Source organism: Salvelinus sp. IW2-2015, linkage group LG23 (genome assembly GCF_002910315.2).
Source record: "Salvelinus sp. IW2-2015 linkage group LG23, ASM291031v2, whole genome shotgun sequence".
NCBI lineage: Eukaryota > Metazoa > Chordata > Actinopteri > Salmoniformes > Salmonidae > Salvelinus > Salvelinus sp. IW2-2015.
Genome location: NC_036863.1, coordinates 24,894,044 through 24,912,033, shown reverse-complemented (window position 1 = coordinate 24,912,033; position 17,990 = coordinate 24,894,044). Strand labels below are relative to the sequence as shown.

The 17,990-nt window shown below is 50.2% G+C and overlaps 1 protein-coding gene across 2 annotated transcripts in view; it reads right to left on the bottom strand.

The window, feature by feature from the left end:
* The window catches only part of LOC111950699 (UV radiation resistance-associated gene protein), a 153,212-nt gene that overhangs the window by 88,186 nt on the left and 47,036 nt on the right, over positions 1-17,990 (bottom strand). Inside the window, exons 10-13 of one of the 2 annotated variants that reach the window (XM_023968502.2) lie at positions 13,244-13,343; positions 12,973-13,033; positions 9,069-9,137; positions 7,109-7,274 (exon numbers count right to left, since the gene is read on the bottom strand). In XM_023968502.2, coding sequence (XP_023824270.1) covers positions 7,109-7,274; positions 9,069-9,137; positions 12,973-13,033; positions 13,244-13,343 — 396 coding nt within the window. The remainder of the gene's footprint in view (positions 1-7,108; positions 7,275-9,068; positions 9,138-12,972; positions 13,034-13,243; positions 13,344-17,990) is intronic. The other variant, XM_023968503.2, reaches the window with a different exon arrangement.

The following is a 17,990-nucleotide window of genomic DNA, read 5'->3' as shown; positions in this document are numbered from 1 at the left end:
GATCGGTAGGATAGTCAGTTTTACGAGGGTATGTTTGGCAGCGTCAGCGAAGGAGACTTTGTTGCAAAATAGGAAGCCAATTCTWGATTTAATTATGGATTGGAGATGCTAKATATATGAGTCTGGAAGGAGAGTTTGCAGTCTAGCCAGACACCTAGGTATTTGTAGTTGTCCACATATTCTAAGTCAGAACCGTCCAGAGTAGTGATGTTAGTCGGGCGGGCGGGTAGCAATCGGTTGAAAAGCATGCATTTAGTTTTAGAGTTTAAGAGCAGTTGGAGGCCACGGAAGGAGCGTTGTATGGCATTGAAGCTTGTCTGGAGGTTAGTTAACACAGTGTCCAAATAAGGGACAGATGTATACAGAATGGTGTCGTCTGCGTAGAGGTGGATCAAGGAATCACTCGCAGCAAGAGCGACATCATTGATATATACAGAGAAAAGAGTCGGCCCGAGAATTGAACCATGTGGTACCCCCATAGAGACTACCAGAGGTCCGGAAAACAGGCCCTCAAATTTGACACACTGAACTCTGTCTGAGAAGTAGTTGGTGAACCAGGCGAGGTAGTCATTTGAGAAATCAAGGCTATTGAGTCTGCCGATAAGAATACGGTGATTGACAGAGTCAAAAGCCTTGGCCAGGTCGATGAAGACGGCTGCACAGTACTGTCTTTTATCGATGGCGGTTATGATATTGTTTACTACCTTGAGCGTGGCTGAGGCGTACCCGTGACCAGCTCGGAAACCGGATTGCACAGCGGAGAAGGTACGGTGGGATTCMAAATGGTCATTGATCTGTTTGTTAACTTTAGAAAGGCAGGGCAGGATGGATATAGTTCTGTAACAGTTTGTGTCTAGCGTGTCTCCCCTTTGAAGAGGCTTTCCAATCTTTAGGAATCTCGGACGATACAAAAGAGAGGTTGAACAGACTAGTAATAGGGGTTGCAACAATGGCGGCGGATAGTTTTAGAAAGACAGGGTCCAGATTGTCTAGCCCAGCTGATTTGCACGGGTCCAGGTTTAGCAGCTCTTTCAGAACATCTGCTATCTGGATTTGGGTGAAGGAGAACCTGGGGAGGCTTGGGCAAGTAGCTGTGAGGGTGTGTGGAGCTGTTGGCCAGGGTTGGGGTAGCCAGGAGGAAAGCATGGCCAACCGTAGAGAAATGCTTATTAAAATTCTCGATTATCATGGATTTATCGYTGGTGACASTATTTCCTAGCCTCAGTGCAGTGGGCAGKTGGGAGGAGGTGCTCTTATTCTCCATCGACTTTACAGTGTGTTAAGACATTTTTGGAGTTAGAGCGAGAGGATGCAAATTTCTGTTTGAAAAAGCTAACCTTTGCTTTCCTAACTGACTGTGTGTATTGTTTCCTGACTTCTCTTAAAAGTTGCATATCCCGGGGACTATTCGATGCTAGTGCAGTACGCCACAGGATGTTTTTGTGCTGGTCGAGGGCAGTCATGTCTGGAGTGAACCAAGGGCTATATCTGTTCTCAGTTCTACATTTTTTGAAAGGAGCATGCTTATTTAAGATGGTGAGGAAATTACTTTTAAAAGAACAACCAGGCATCCTCAACTGACGAGATGGGGTCAATATCCTTCCAGGATACCCGGGTCAAGTCAATTAGAAAGGCCTGCTTGCAGAAGTGTTTTAGGGAGCGTTTGACAGTGATGAGGGGTGGTCGTTTGACCGCGGACCCATAACGGATGCAGGCAATGAGGCAGTGATRGCTGAGATCCTGATTGAAAACAGCAGAGGTGTATTTGGAGGGGAAGTTGGTGAGGATAATGTCTATGAGGGTGCCCATGTTTACGGATTTAGGGTTGTACCTGGTGTGTTCCTTGATGATTTGTGTGAGATTGAGGGCATCTAGCTTAGATTGTAGGACGGCCGGGGTGTTAAGCATGTCCRAGTTTAGGTCACCGAACAGAACGAACTCTGAAGATAAATGGGGGGCAATCAATTCACATATGGTGTCCAGGGCACAGCTGGGAGCTGAGGGGGTATATAACAGGCGGCAAAAGTGAGATACTTATTTCTGGAGAAATTCATTAAAAAAATTAGAGCAAGAACTGTTTGGGCATAGACCTGGAAAGTATGACAGAACTTTGCAGGCTATCTCTGCAGTAGATTGCAACACCTCCCCCTTTGGCAGTTCTATCTTGACGGAAAATGTTGTAGTTGGGGATGGAAATCTCAGAATTTTTGGTGGCCTTCCTAAGCCAGGATTCAGACACGGCAAGGACATCAGCGTTGGCGGAGTGTGCTAAAGCAGTGAGTAAAACAAACTCAGGGAGGAGGCTTCTGATGTTAACATGCATGAAACCAAGGCTTTTACGGTTACAGAAGCCAACAAATGAGAGTGCCTGGGGACACACAGGGCCTGGGTTAACCTCTACATCACCCGAGGAACAGAGGAGGAGTAGGATGAGGGTTATGGCTAAAGACTATCAAAACTGGTTGTCTAGTGCGTTGGGGACAGAGAATAAAAGGAGCAGATTTCTGGGTGTGGTAGAATAGATTCAGGGCATAATGTACAGACAAGGTTACGGTGGGGTGCAGGTACAGTGGAGGTAAACCTAGGCATTGAGTGACGATAAGATGTTGCATCTCTGGAGGTACTAGTTATGCTATGTGAGGCCACCCCATGTGTGGGAGGTGGGATAAAGGAGGTATCTGAGGCATGTTGAGTGGGGCTAGGGGCTCCGCAGTCAAATAAAACAATGATAACTACCCTAAACAACAGTATACAAGGCTTATTGACAGAGAGAGACATAAAGTGATCACAGGTGTTGATTGGGAGAGCTAGCTAAGACAACGGGTAAGACAGCAACAGCTAATCAGCTAAGATAACAACAACAGGTAAAATGGCGATGAATGGGCAGAGAGGGTCAGTTAAATTTTTTTAATTTTACCTTTATTTATACAGGTTTTTTCCTCATTGAGATAACTGGTCTCTCTTGGAAAAGAGATGTTAACTACACACAGGGCCTGAGTTCGATGCTGGGCCCGACAGAAAAACAAACCAAACCAAATGGAGTACCTTGATTAATGAACAGGTACAGGTGATCATATGGTCCAGTGAACAGCAATAGATGAAACAGGGAAGTCGTTACACGCTAGCAAGCGGGAGACACGGCATTCATAGAGTTAGCAGGCCGGGGCAAGCAGAAGCGTCTTCAACTACGTCCGACAAAGGACGGTTGAGGGCACATCGGATGGAATTACGTCGGCAGTTGTGATAGATCTGCGGGGCTCCGTGTCGACAAAGGGTCCAGGCCATACTGGCAAAAGAGGTAATGTAGCTGGAGTAATATCGCTTGCTAGCCGGGAGATGCGCCTGGCTGGCTCAAGGCTAACTGGTGCTAGCTTCGGGACAAGGGCGTTAGCCATTATGGCCCCTCGGTAGCAGCTAGCTAGCTGAGATGATCCGATGCAAAGGTCCAGAGCTTAAGGCAGGAATTCGGCGATGTAGTGGCTTCTAGTTGTGTTAGTGAAGAGTCCGGGAGGCATCAGCTTTGTAGCTGAGTGATCATAGGGTCCGCTGAGCAGGCCTGGTTCAAAGGCTAGCTTCGGGGCRSGGCCACTCGGTAGCAGCTAGCTGCGAGGATCTGGAATAACGGTCCAGTAATGGAGTAATCTGGAGTAAGGGTGGAGAAAAGCAGTCCTGATATGCTCAGGGTTGATATCGCGCTGTGCAGACTGGCGTTGTACAGGCTGCCGGGTATTATCCGGGGGTAAAAGCGGCTGGTGTCTGAGCTAGAGGTAAAAGCCGCTAGCAGTGGCTAACAGTGACTAGATAGCTAGTCGTTAATTAGCTGGTTAGCATCTGATGGCTAGCTTCTGATGGAGGTTCTAACTATAAGGTCTAAAAACAGCGGATCCGTATCCCATTAGGTGAGACAGGTTGCCGGAAGGTATATTTAATTTAAAAATGGAAAAAGAGATTGAAATATATACAAAAAAATACTAAATTTACATGGGACAACGACAAACACGTCTGCACTGCTAACCCATCTTGGATTGATGTATAATGATGTATAATGATGAGCTTGGAGGGGAACTATGGTGTTGAAGGKTGAGCTGTAGTCGAAGAAAAGCATTCTCATATAGGTATTCATCTTGTCCAGGTGGGATAGGGCAGTGTGCAGTGCAATGGCGTTGCGTCGTCCGTGGATCTGTTGGGGCGATATGTGAATTGTAGTGGTTATAAGGTGGTTGTTGGGTAAGGTGGAGGTGATATGGTCCTTAACTAGCCTCTCAAAGCACTTTATGAGGACAGAAGRGAGTGCTACGGGGCGATAGTAATTTAGTACCTTCACTTTCTTCGGTACAGGAACAATGGWGSACATCTTGAAGCAAGTGGAGACAACAGACTGGGATATTTCTTCAAAGTGGGCAAAGAAGGTGTTTAGCATGTCCGGGAGGGAGGAGTCAGTTTCCTTGAGGTGGCTGGCACTGGAAGAGTAGCTGGTTGGAGTGACGGGTGGTGGAGACCCCCTGTGAGCCCCTCCAGCTGCCATGATGAATCTCAGGGGAGGAGAAGAAGAAATGGGCCGATGCTGGCTGTAGTTGTCTCTGATAACGCCTCACACTCTCASCCTGCGCATGTTTTCGTTTAAGGGTTTGAATATATGACATATGGATGTGTGTGTGGAGGAATGCATGTATTTATTTACATGCCTTCCCCRGTGTCTGACTAAAACAATGATGAGCAGCATCCATACGTGTATGTGAGAAAGTATGAGAGAAAAACAGAGATAAACACACTGGGACCATCTCATCCTTACATGGTTATTCAGTTCAAGCCCAGAACAGTCAAAAGAGTTAGATGAGGCATTGGTCAGGGGTTACTGGGGGACTTAATGGGGTCCAAGGTGTCTACGGACCTGTTAGTTACTATGAGTTAATGAAGGGGTTTMGTATGGCCCTTCTCTCTCTCTTAATTGGGCAAAATGAGGCTGTATGCATTAGCTTTTCAAAGAACAGTCTGCCTGCTACCCCCTCAACCACCTAAACAGCACAGCGCAGAGCAGAAAACACACTGCCATTCTATTCCTGTCCCACTCTGGCCATTAGCCACCACTGACACGGGACTCACAGCTGCTCCTTTTACAGTAGGCCTGTGTTGGTGTAGACAAGAGGGGGGCAATAAGCCCCTATACCTAAACAGCCTCGTAAGGGGAACACGACACACCATATAATATTGTATTTCTACCGAATGCTGGTGATCTCCATCTGCTACAAGCAAAGAATAACAGTTTAATTTGAGCAAGCTGTGCAGAACCGGAGATGACAGGCTACGACTGTATGTAGCGTGGCAATATGCAATACAGACTTTGTGTTGCTTTTTAATTTCTTGGCGGCTGGCACTTTACTTACATTTATAATGAATCTATCTAGCACCAAAGGGATGAAATGTGCCCACATGTATACTATACCCAACAGTACAGTGTCTGATAATCCCTATTTTCAAAGCATGTTGTTATTTTCATTTTTTTTTTTTTTATCCGATGTGTTATTCATTTTGATGCCCATTATTTTTTTTTCCTGGTCGAGGGGGGTCTTGCCTGGCTGTGCACAGAATGTAGAGGAATGTACAGTTGCATACCTGACAGCATATGTGTGCATTCCCAAACATGCAATTATCACAAGGCAACAGGAGTTTTGTTGGAAGCTTGATGCATAGTTACCGGATCCAAACAGATACAAATAATAATTTCAATACAGTGTCCTTACTGTAATTGTGGTGCCCGGTACAATTTAAACAAGATTAAAACAAGCAGGCTGGTACAGCCCAGAGGCAAGGCCCCAAGACTGTTATCCTTTCTTTGTGTCCATGGCAACAATATTATCCAACATATCCGTACATCTTAAATACCTCTCTCCATTCAGGTAAATTTGTCTAAATACAGTGTGGGTAGAACAGTGCCTAGCTTAGCCCCCTACGGTACAAAGATAAAGGCACAGGCCAAGGTGAGCAAAACAGGAATCTTCAACAATGTGCTTCATCATTATGAAAAATAGTACTGTCTACTGTCTGGGTTTTAATATGAAATGACAAAGGAACGTTCAAAACAGTGGTTGCGGCATGGTAAAGAGGATTGTAAAAAAATACCTGTGAGTGAACCAGACACCGTTTGACATGCTGCATAACATACGGCTTAGCTGTCCAAAGCAGTCAAAAGTTTACTACTTGCACGGAATGATTACATCAAGCTTGTGACTCTAGAAACTTGTTGGATGCATTTGTAGTTTGTTTTGGTTGTGTTTTGGGTTATGTTTTGCCCAATAGTAACTGAATGGTGACTGGAGTAATTATATTTCTAAGTGAGTAGATAAGATGTTTATGAACACTTCAAAATTAATCATGATAATGCCATGATTAAGAAAAATCACAAATGAATCATGAATAATATTGAGTGAGAAGGTTAGAGACTTCAACAATAGGCTAACCTCTCACCATTACCAATAACAGGGGAGGTTAGCATGTAGTAAATTAGGTACTAAACTTTTGACTACTTTAATACAGTATAAGTGAATTTGTCCAAATGGGGGGACTAGATACATAAAGTGCTATTATTTCTAAATGGTAAAACAGATATGTATGAAAATACCCCCCAAAAAAGAGCTGGCATTCTGTACTGTTGCCTAATATGAAACATTTTATCTCAAATATAAATATTTTCTTTCACTCTCCAAATACATATGGAGAGGAGAGTACATGCTGTCCTTATTTAGCACCTACAGTACATAAGTCCCTTGTTATGACCAGGATCACAATGAGCTCTCCAGTCGTTTAGAGTTTATCTCTACTCAACCGCAAAATTGTTGGGTACTAGGAATCCTTGGCATCCATCAACTGGCTACAGTAGGATTAGCTACTGTCCACATTTGGCCCCTTTCTGCCGTTGGCACTTTCTTATGACCAGGATCAATACCCTCCATACTCCTAGTTTGTCACTTTTGTCAACTATATAAAAAAAAAAAATGTGTAACAGCATATGTGTGGATTGTTAATGAATGGAAAATGCACTTTGAATACTCAATAATTCAAATGTTCAACATAAACAACAAAATATTGAAGGCTGTTGTAGGTTGCTTACTCTCTCTCCTTCTCGCTGAGCTTGTCTGTGATGGTGTCCTTGATGGAGGAGCGGGAACCCTTGTGGATGACAGGATACCTGAGAGGGATCTGCAAGAAGCAGCTGATCATCAGCACCAGGTGGGCCGTGTAACCCAGGGCAACCGCCACGCTCCCATCATCCTTCGCTGTAGGAAAAAAACATAACCGAGGACATTCAATTTCTGTTTGAAAGGTTTACTGTGAAATGGTAGCAGAGGGTTTGAATGAAAAACTGTTTAATTGGATCTGATTTGAAACACCATGCCTGTTAAATCACTTCAACGGCTGTGTTTTAATGGTTTATTACTACAACACACTATAATGCGAAGACTAGAAACTGAAGCTGGTCAAAATGGCAACAACCATCTCAGTGTTTCATCTTTTCACTTCAAAGCAAGAGGTCAGGAATGCTGTGACTGCAATACTAATAATGCATTTGATATACGTTTCATATAAATTCATCATATTGAAATGAAAGATCAAATCATGAAGGGCTCTAATAATTTCAGTTTCTATCCTCAGAATGCAAACAAAAAATAAAGGCATCACAAAATGGAAAACACTTTGGTAAGTAATCACACGAATAAAAAGCAGTCATTTATGTGGGCAAAGTGTTTTGAAAATGACACAAAGTGTGTTTTTGGTGACGCAACACACATGAAAACTTCAACTGCTGTAGAATACTGTACCTAATTTACTTCAAAATACCTCATATGCTTCAGAAATGTACATGAAAAGCAAGTGTCACATAAAACTAGCCCCTCGTTGGTCAATTATATTTTAAGGGAAAATGTGATGTTTCATCAACATTTCTGACTAGAAAACAGGCCCGCTGCCTGGAGCTGCTTTCTTTGACACCACATTAAGTTGTTTCAAGTTCACAACAGCAGAGCAGCAGGACATCGCTCCAGGCGAAAAGCTGATGCTTTCCAAATTCCCAAATCATAGTGCTTTTGTCTTAAATGTTTGGAATAACAGACTGCTGCCTTCGTGAATCTCAGACTAGTAGGGCTTAAATATTGGTGTTGGTGCATATCTTCAAGACCCTGTATTGTATCATTATTGATTCTGCAGCACCTCTGACACCAGCGCCGAGGCCATGGAGCTGACTATCTTTTAGACTGCCAATATTTTCACATATTTCCCCATAAAACTAGTTCTATCCAACATGAATGTCAGATAAAGGAAACAGAAGTTTAACTGACATGTACTGGGGCAACTGAAGAACCCCAGCTAGGTAGCCTCAGATGACAGGGAAGACTTAGTCACCTCAGAGAGAGAGAAAGCACTGGGGGGGCACTTGTTTCCACCCTATGACCACCTTCTCCTTAGCAGCATCTCTCATCTCCCCTCTCATATCTCCTCCAGCCTCTCCCCTGTCTCCTCTAACCTTCACCTTATCCAGTCTTCACTCTCCCATTTCCTGTACCCTGTCTCTTCCAGCATCACCCTTCTACCCTCAGTCTCCACATGCAGGGCTGGTTGGATTAGGCTGTGCAGCCCTGACCCCGGTGGGTCACTAATCTACCACTGCCGTCCCCTGTATGTCAACCAACAACCACACAGTTCTGGACATGGTCGGCTTAACACTGGGCAGGCCCTCCTCCCAGGGAGGGCCACACAGAAATCAGAGGGTCAAAGGTCAGGCCTCCATGATGAGGTAGGGTCAGGGAGGTGGGGTGCTGTATAGCTGTTATGGTTAAGGTTAAGGTGGTTAGACAGGATGTGTGGCCAGGCAGTCCCTCTTTCTGACCTCCTGTAGGCCTCTGTCCATCTCACTCTCTGTTCTACAACACAGCCACACCACATGCTCCACATCCACATGAGAGGAAAGGGAGGACAAGACAGGTTGGAGGGGGGTTAGGAGTGTGTTAGGACACCACTTGTAGCCCTCAGTCTCCTAGTACACTCTCACACCACATGCTACGTGGTTTACTCACTAGATTTCCACCACCCCCGAAGCGCGAAGCAGCCGCACACCTCCACAGGGGATGGGAAGCCACMCAACGCTGCAGACACAAACAACGAGCCGTCACGTCAGGACGGGGATGGAGGGGGTGCATGCTCACACCGGGTTTTGCGGTTGGAGTGGGGGTAGATCGCCTCGTATGAACCATCCTGATCTCGATGGATCACGATGGTTCGGGCGAGGCTAGGGAGGAGGCTGCTGCATCCAAAGACGAGCAGGGATAGCAAATCTGACTTTCCACAACACACAGGTGTGACATGGAGGAAATGTAAGCCACTCTTGAATCATCATCATCATCCAGACCTCTGCCGTGTAAAGACGCGCACACACACAATCCTCATCTGCTGTCCACAGTAAATGAGGCAGACTTCCAACATATTTTGCAGATAATACTATGCTGTATAAATAAGAAATGGAGATATGAACTAACAGTCCAGCAGAGGGGTATGTAAAGAGAGAAACTGACTGAAAGTCCCATCCCTACACACTACCTCCCAGTTACCCATGGGTCTCACCACTCACTCCTTCGCCTTTTATCAATTAGATTTGCTACTGCTTCCTCTCTCCTTCATCCTCTCACCTCCTTTTGAAACAGATCAAGAAGAGTGAAAGTGGATGGAAATGTGCTTGTTTGAAATGAGACGGTCCTTCTCCACTCGTGTCATTAGGCAAATTACATTTACAGGGGTAGATCCCAAAATAATTGTGTAAAGTGATCAAAAAAAGATTGAGTAAGTTGTGCAAGACATTTTATAACTAAGACAATAATTAGTATATTGTTTTTAAACGTGTGCATGTTTTTCTCCTCTGATACAAAGGCAGATTTCAAAACACTTCGGCGGTAGGATAAACTTGTCCTTCTGCGCCAAAGGGAGGCGTTCGAGGAGGGGAGCTTCTTCCGTTTGCCTACTAACGAACTGACACCCTTCAAGAATTTATCGGTTTCCGGGTATCAGAGGAGAGAGGATGGAGGACAGACTTTTTTCCCCAGATGAGAAAACCCCATTCACTCTCTGGTCCTTATAGAGTACCTTGGCAGCAACAATCACAGACTCCAGAGGTCAAATAGACAGGAAGCAATTTCAACATTCTTGGATGATGGGGAGCACTTTGTTGGCCATGGACCAGCTTCCATTGACTAAAGGTTGATTCCAAGGAGTATGTTGAAACCTTTCCTGTGTTAGTACCTGGACTTTCTATCAGGGTATTTAATCTAGCCCAGTGGTCACCAACCGGTCGATCGCGATCTCCAAGCCATTCCTTGTTGATCGCCAAATATTTCTGTAAAAAACCCAACGATAAAGCCTTGCTTACCTATTTATTTTTTATTTGTCTCTCGCTGTTGACACAGGTACACCCGATCCAGCTGCCCTGCACGCCGGATAGGCGAAGTGATCCCATTTTGAACCATTTCATATGTCTGAAGGTACAAACTCCGCTGCCAAGATACTCTCCCAGCAGGCCCAAGAGCAAATCAAGTAGGGCTGGGCGATATTGGCAAAATATCATATCACACTATTTTACACATTTTGCAAGGTATTTTACTGTATTTTATGTTATTGAATAATAAAAGTTGTACATTTGCTTTATGAGTAGTGCATGACACTAGGGTGGCAACAAATATATTGTAAGTGATTTCAATGGGTCTTTCTACATTCTGATTGTTTTATACTGTTTAATAAAAATTCAACCAAAAATCATTTTGAGCATTTTCTGCATTTCCTGTACTCATTTGAGATCATTTCCACTCTGCCACGTAGGCCTACCCGATACAGACCAAAAAGAATCTAGGTCTTATTTTTTAACACATTTTTTAACAATTGTGATTTGACTTGCGATTTAGAGCAAAAAACTTGAGTGAACTGTTGGAATCATGGAAATAGAATGATTATTCTAATTCTATAGTTAGAATATAATAGTGGGCACTTAAAATAGAGTGTTGTTTGAAATGACAACAAATAAAATGACAGGGAGGAGTTATTGTGACAGAGTAAGAGCAAGTGTTGATAAGTGTTTCCTATGAGACACAATAATCTTTAACTGCATTAAATGTTTTCTCTTAGCTACTTTATGTAGCTAATATATTCATACTTCACCTATTCTTCTCTGATTTAGAAGATACTGTTGCACAAACAACATGCTGATTTAGGTCTACACCAGCACTAGTATTATCAGGCTGTATAGCTAGTTATGTTTGTTCTAACTCAGTACATTAGCTAGCTATCTAGCTAGCAATTAGCATTAGCGTCTAACACAATTTAGGCCCAACTTCCTAAGAAAAGACAAACATGCGGTTTTCAGATGTAAGAAACACAAACTAATAGTGTAATTATAGAACACTAGTGGATTTATAGCAAAGTGAAAACAGCATCATTGTCATCAACATTGTTGCATGTGCCGCGTTGACGGTGCAGACTGAACGCAAGTGTCTTGTGGTCGAGGAAGAACAAATGCGCTCCTTGAGTGACAGGGGGCGGGGCTAGGTATGTGTGGAAAATGGCATGGAGAAAGAGAGGACTCAAGTAGCAGACTAAACTATAAAAATAGATATTACACCGCGTGTATCACATTTAACAGACCAAACATTAAATTACCGTTATAGAAGGTAAAGTAAAAACCCAAAACAGGTCCGTGCATCAATACCGGTATATAGTAAAATACGGTACAAAGCACAGCCATAAAATCAAGTGCAGCTATAGGCCTACCGATGGCCAATCAGATGGCTCAGATTACCATGTCTGCAGGCGTGAAAGAAAGCCTCATTGAGCGCACAGCAAAGTTGTTACTGTGAGATTTGAAAACTGTTAAAACCTTGACTAGAGAGAGACTATCAATGAATACAGCAAAGAGCTGCTGTTTTTAAGAGCGTGTTCATGTTTACATTTTTACTCAGGACTGTCAACTTTTTTTATTCAACACTTGTGCGTTCTCCCTACTTCCACTTGTGCTACAACCAGCACTGCAGCTGAAATAAATTAGTAGGAAAATGTATCGATAGACTTGCTTTGATATTATTAGCGGCTTGGCTCTTTTTAATATTTCACTTTCTCTGGTCATAGGAGTAACAACGAACTTGTGCATGAGGCAGAAATAATGCGGTGCTACTAGAGTTTCGCCAACAGCTGGAAGACGATGTCCCTTTTTTGTTCAGTGTCAGTGGCAGAAATGGAGAACGGAGGGACGTTGAGAGGCAAACTCTCTGAGTCTGCTGCTCTCTCCCTCTGCTGAGACTGGCCATCAGATGCAAGCACCACTAGCCCAGTAAAAAAAAAAGATGAAATTATTAAAATGTATCCTCACTCAGCTGTGCCTCACAAGTAATACAAAAACTGATCTATTACCAGTGTGATCATACAGCCTACCTTAAAAAAATGGTCTGAGAAGAACAACAATGCTTTGGCAGGGCAATTAAAGCAAATGCAATATGCAGTGATAATGTATTGGGCCTCTAGTCTACAGAACAAACCCCATTGCTACAGTACTGTTTTTAATAGGTTAATGTTGCATATGCTTAAATGTTTTAAATCATGTTCCCCAAAAATCTGAGCGTTAGATCTCGGCTTGCATTTTGACTCAGAAAGTGATCTTGACCACTGATCTAGCCCATACAAACACAGCTGCCTCAGCCACTAAAGTCACACAGTTTCCTCCACCAGCTGCTACTTCTGAAACACTTGTCATTGAACCTTAGAGCAGATATTGTACTGTTGTAGTGAACTATAGGGAATAGAGTGCCATTTGGGTCACAAAACATAGTGTCCCTACTACAGGGTCAGAAGTTTGAACCTTCAATAAAAGGAAACAAATGAGCCCTGTGTTATGCATGTCTCTGTCACTCCAAACCCCTCCATTTCCTGGTGAAATAGATAGGTTACCTTGGAAATCCTCCGAGTTGGGCAGCTTCACTCCACAGATGACATAATCGGACTGATTAGCCTGTAGGAAAATTAAACAAGAGTATTATGAGGATGAGAATCCAAGAACCAAAAATACCATATTCAGAGCAAGAGAGAAAATGTAGCGTGAGGGGAAGGGAAAAGCTCAGAGAGCAAAGAGGGCACTCTCCTTAGAAATTGTAATGACCACTGATTATTTAAGCCATTCAGCTCTGTCACAGCTCTGCGTGCGTTACTCAGGAGGACTCACGGCTGTGGTGACCACGTCGATGGGGTAGATGTAGGACAGCTCAGAGAGGAGCTGACGACAGCGGAAGGTGAGCTGAGCATTGGACTTGAGGAACAGCTCCCTGGGGAGACAGACACAGACACAGACACAGACACTTCATGACTCACTGCCCTGACCGACACAAAAAAGACAATAACAGAGGAGGAGAGAACAGAGGGAGGACAAGAGACTGGGTCAAATAGACAGGGACAAAGAGAGGCAGGAGGATAGAAAGGAGGAAAGGAAAATGGGTGAAATAGATGAGGAGGTGAGGAAGAGGAGAAAGACAGAGGGAAGGTACGGTACATTAATATATATACATATAATAGGTGAGGGAAAAAGAACCAAAGTGGGGATGGGGAGAGATGTGAGGCGAGACCTGACATCTCAGCTGTAGAGAAAGGGAATAAGGGGTGTATGTAGGGGGATAGGGAGGTGGGGTGAGGGATGGATAGAGGGTAGCTATGGTGATCGTTAGTAATGAGGGGTGGCGGTGCGTTGATGGGAGCCTGAGGTTGAAGAGGAGAATAGCAGGGTTGTGTTTGACTTGGCCCAGGCCTGGATGAGAGAGACCTAATGGCTCCGCTCTGAATCATTTCCACAGTAATTGTAAGAACAACTCAATTATCATAACTGCCAAACTACCCCCTTCCCCAACTCCACATTACCAGATTTGACAGGGATGGTAACTCACAAACCTGACTTGCCTAGGTGAGAAAGATGAAACATCTGGAATCATGTTTGTTTTCTCATGTCCACCACTTGACAGCTACTGGAGTCTGACTTCAGAGCAGTCTGAGAAGTCAGAAGTGTGTGAGTGAGATATAGAGTACTGTGCGCGCACATTCTCTAAGTGTGAGTCTGTACAGTACTGTATGTCCCAGCACTGGGGGAGTACAGTTTTGTGGGTAATGGGCCATCATTTCAGACACATGAAAAGGTGTTGGGGAGAAAATTATCATTGGATGTGAAATGGCCTTTCCTCTGTGTTCCTCATCTTTCACATGTACTCCTCCCCCCATCCTGCCTGCTGTGCCTCCCTCCTTGCCGTGCCTGCCTGCCTGCCTCCGTGCCTCCCTACCTGCCTCCGTGCATCCCTGCCTGCCTCCGTAAATGCGTCCGTTCGTCCCTGCCTGCCTGCCGCCGTGCGTCCCTGCCTGCGTCCCTTCCTGCCTCCCTCCCTGCGTGCGTCTCTGCCTGCCTGCGTGCGTCTCTGCCTGCCTGCGTGCTGTCCCTGCTGCCTGCGTGCGTCCCTGCCTGCCGCGTGCCCGTGCCCTGCCTGCCTGCCTGCCTGCGTGCGTCCCTGCCTGCCTGCCTCCGTGCGTGCGTCCCTGCCCTGTCTGCTGCCTCCGTGCGTGCGTCCCTGCCTGCCTTGCCTGCCCTCCGTGCGTGCGTCCCTGCCTGCCTCCGTGCGTGTGTCCCTGCCTGCGTTGCCTGCCTGCGTCCCTGCCTGTCAGCCTGTATCCCTGCCTGCCTCCGTGCCTGCCTGCCTTCCTCCGTGCGTGCCTGCGTCCCTGCCTGTATCCCTTCCTGCCTCCGTGCGTCCCTGCCTGCGTGAGTTCATCTCTGCCTGCCTCCGTGGGTCTCTGCCTGCCTGCCTCCGTGCGTGCGTCCTGCCTGCCTGCCTCCGTGCGTGCGTCCCTGCCTGCCTGCCTGCCTCCCTCCGTGCGTCCTGCCTGCCTCTCTCCGTGCTGCGTGCGTCCCTGCCTGCCTGCCTCCCTACGTGCGTCCCTGCCTGCCTGCCTGCCTGCCCTCCCTCGTGGTGTTCCTGCCTGCCTGCCTGCCTCCCTCCTCCGTGCGTCCCCTGCCTGCCTCCCTCCGTCCGTGGCGTCCCTGCCTGCCCTCCCTCCTCCCTCCGTGCGCCCCTGCCTGCCTCCCTCCGTGCGTCCTGCCTGCCTGCCTCCCCCTCCCTCCGTGCGTCCTGCCCCCTACTGCCTCCCTCCGTGCGTCCCTGCCTGCCTCCTCCGTGCGTCCCTGCCTGCCTGCCTGCCTCCCTCCGTGCGTCCTGCCTGCCTCCCTCCGTGCGTCCCTGCCTGCCTGCCTGCCTCCCTCCGTGCGTCCTGCCTGCCTGCCTGCCTCCCTCCGTGCGTTCCTGCTGCCTGCCTCCCTCCGTGCGTCCCTGCCTGCCTCCTCCGTGCGTCCTGCCTGCCTGCCTCCGGTGCGTCCCTGCCTGCCTGCCTGCCTCCCGTGCGTCCTGCCTCCCTCCCTCCCTCCGTGCGTCCCTGCCTGCCTGCCTGCCTCCTCCGTGCGTCCCTGCCTGCCTGCCTCCCTCCCTCCCTCCCGTCCGTGCGTCCCTGCCTGCCTGCCTCCCCCCTCCGTGCGTCCCTGCCTGCCTGCCTTGCCTGCCTGCCCTCCCTCCGTGCGTCCCTGCCTGCCTGCCTCCCTCCGTCCGTGCGTCCCTGCCTGCGCCCTCCTCCGTGCGGTCCCTGCCTGCCTCCCTCCGTGCGTCGCTGCCTGCGCCTGCCTCCCTCCGTGCGTCCCGCCTCCCTCCGTGCGTCCCTGCCTGCCTGCCTGCCTCCGTGCGTCCCTGCCTGCCTGCCTCCCTCCTCCGTGCGTCCTGCCTGCCTGCCTCCCTCCTCCGTGCGTCCCTGCCTCCCTGCCTGCCTCCTCCGTGCGTCTCCTGCCTCCCCCGTGCGTCCCTGCCTGCCTGCCTGCCTCCTCCGTGCGTCCCTGCCTGCCTCCCTCCGTGCGTCCCTGCCTGCCTGCCTGCCTCCCTCCGTGCGTCCCTGCCTGCCTGCCTGCCTCCCTCCGTGCGTTCCGCCTGCCGCTGCCTCTCCTCCGTGCGTCCCTGCTGCCTCCCTCCGTGCGTCCCTGCCTGCCTGCCTCCGTGCGTCCTGCCTGCCTGCCTCCCTCCCTCCGTGCGTCCCTGCCTGCCTGCCTCCCTCCCTCCGTGCGTCCCTGCCTGCCTGCCCTCCCTCCCTCCGTGCGTCCCTGCCCGTGCCTGCCTCCCTCCCTCCGTGCGTCCTGCCTCCCTGCCTGCCTCCCTCCGTTGCGTCCCTGCCTGCCTCCCTCCGTGCGTCCCTGCCTGCCTCCCTCCGTGCGTCCCTGCCTCCCTGCCTCCCTCCGTGCGTCCCTGCCTGCTGCCTGCCTCCCTCCGTGCGTCCTCCCTGCCGCCTGCCTCCCTCCGTGCGTTCCTGCCTGCTGCCTCCCTCCGTGCGTCCCTGCCTGCCTCCCTCCGTGCGTCCCTGCCTCCCCTCCCGCCCTCCGTGTGTCCCTGCCTCCCTCCCTCCCTCCTGCGTCCCTGCCTGCCTGCCTTCCCTCCGTGCGTCCCTGCCTGCCTGCCTCCCTCCCTCCCTCCCGTGCGTCCCTGCTGCCTGCCTCCCTCCTCCTGCGTCCCTGCCTGCCTGCCCTCCCTCCGTGCGTCCCTGCCTGCCTCCGTCCGTGCGTCCCTGCCTGCCTGCCTCCCCTCCGTGCGTCGGCTGCCTGCCTGCCTGCCTCTCCCTCCGTGCGTCCCTGCCTGCCTGCCTCCCTCGTGCGTCCCTGCCTCCCTCGTGCGTCCCTGCCTGCCTGCCTGCCTCCGTGCGTCCCTGCCTGCCTCCCTCCCTCCGTGCGTCCCTGCCTGCCTGCCTCCCTCCCCTCCGTGCCTCCCTGCCTGCCTCCCCCGGCGTCCCTGCCTCGCCTCCCTCCGTGCGTCCCTGCCCTGCCTGTCTCCCTCCGTGCGTCCCTGCCTGCCTCCCTCCGTGCGTCCTGCCTGCTCCCTCCGTGCGTCCCTGCCTGCCTGCCTGCCTCCCTCCGTGCGTCCCTGGCCTGCCTCCCTCCGTGCGTCCTGCCTGCCCTCCTCCGTGCGTCCCTGCCTGCCTGCTCCCTCCGTGCGTCCCTGCCTCCCTCCCTCCCTCCGTGCGTCCGCCTGCCTGCCTGCCTCCCTCCGTGCGTCCCTGCCTGCCTGCCTCCCTCCGTGCGTCCCTCCCTGCCTGCCTGCCTGCCCTCCTCCCTCCGTGCGTCCTGCCTGCCTGCCTGCCTCCCTCCCTCCCTCCGTGCGTCCCTGCCTGCCTGCCTCCCTCCGTGCGTTCCTGCCTGCCCTCCCTCCCTCCGTGCGTCCCTGCCTGCCTGCCTGCTCCCTCCGTGCGTCCCCTGCCCTGCCTGCCTCCCTCCGTGCGTCCCTCCCTCCTGCCTGCCTCCCTCCTCCCTCCGTGCGTCCCTGCCTGCCTGCCTGCCTCCCTCCCTCCCTCCGTGCGTCCCTGCCTGCCTGCCTCCGTGCGTCCCCTGGCCTGCCTCCCTCCCTCCGTGCGTCCCTGCCTGCCTGCCTCCCTCCTCCGTGCGTCCCTGCCTGCCTGCCTCCCTCCTCCGTGCGTCCCTGCCTTTGCCCTGCCTCCCCCCTCCGTGCGTCCTGCCTGCCTGCCTCCCCCTCCGTGCGTCCCTGCCTGCCTGCCCTCCCTCCCTCCGTGCGTCCCTGCCTCCCTGCCTGCCTCCCTCCGTGCGTCCCTGCCTCTGCCTGCCTCCCTCCGTGGCTCCTGCCCTGCCGCCTGCCTCCCTCCGTGCGTCCCTGCCTGCCTGCCTGCCTCCCTCCGTGCGTCCCTGCCTGCCTGCCTCCCTCCCTCCGTGCCCTGCCTGCCTGCCTCCCCCCTCCCCTCCGTGCGCCTGCCTGCTGCCTGCCCTCCCTCCTGGTCCCTGCCCTGCCTCCGTCCGTGCGTCCCTGCCTGCCTGCCTGCCTCCCTCTGTGCGTCGCTGCCTGCCTGCCTGCCTCCCTCCGTGCATCCCTGCCTGCCTGCCTCCCTCCGTGTGTCCGCTC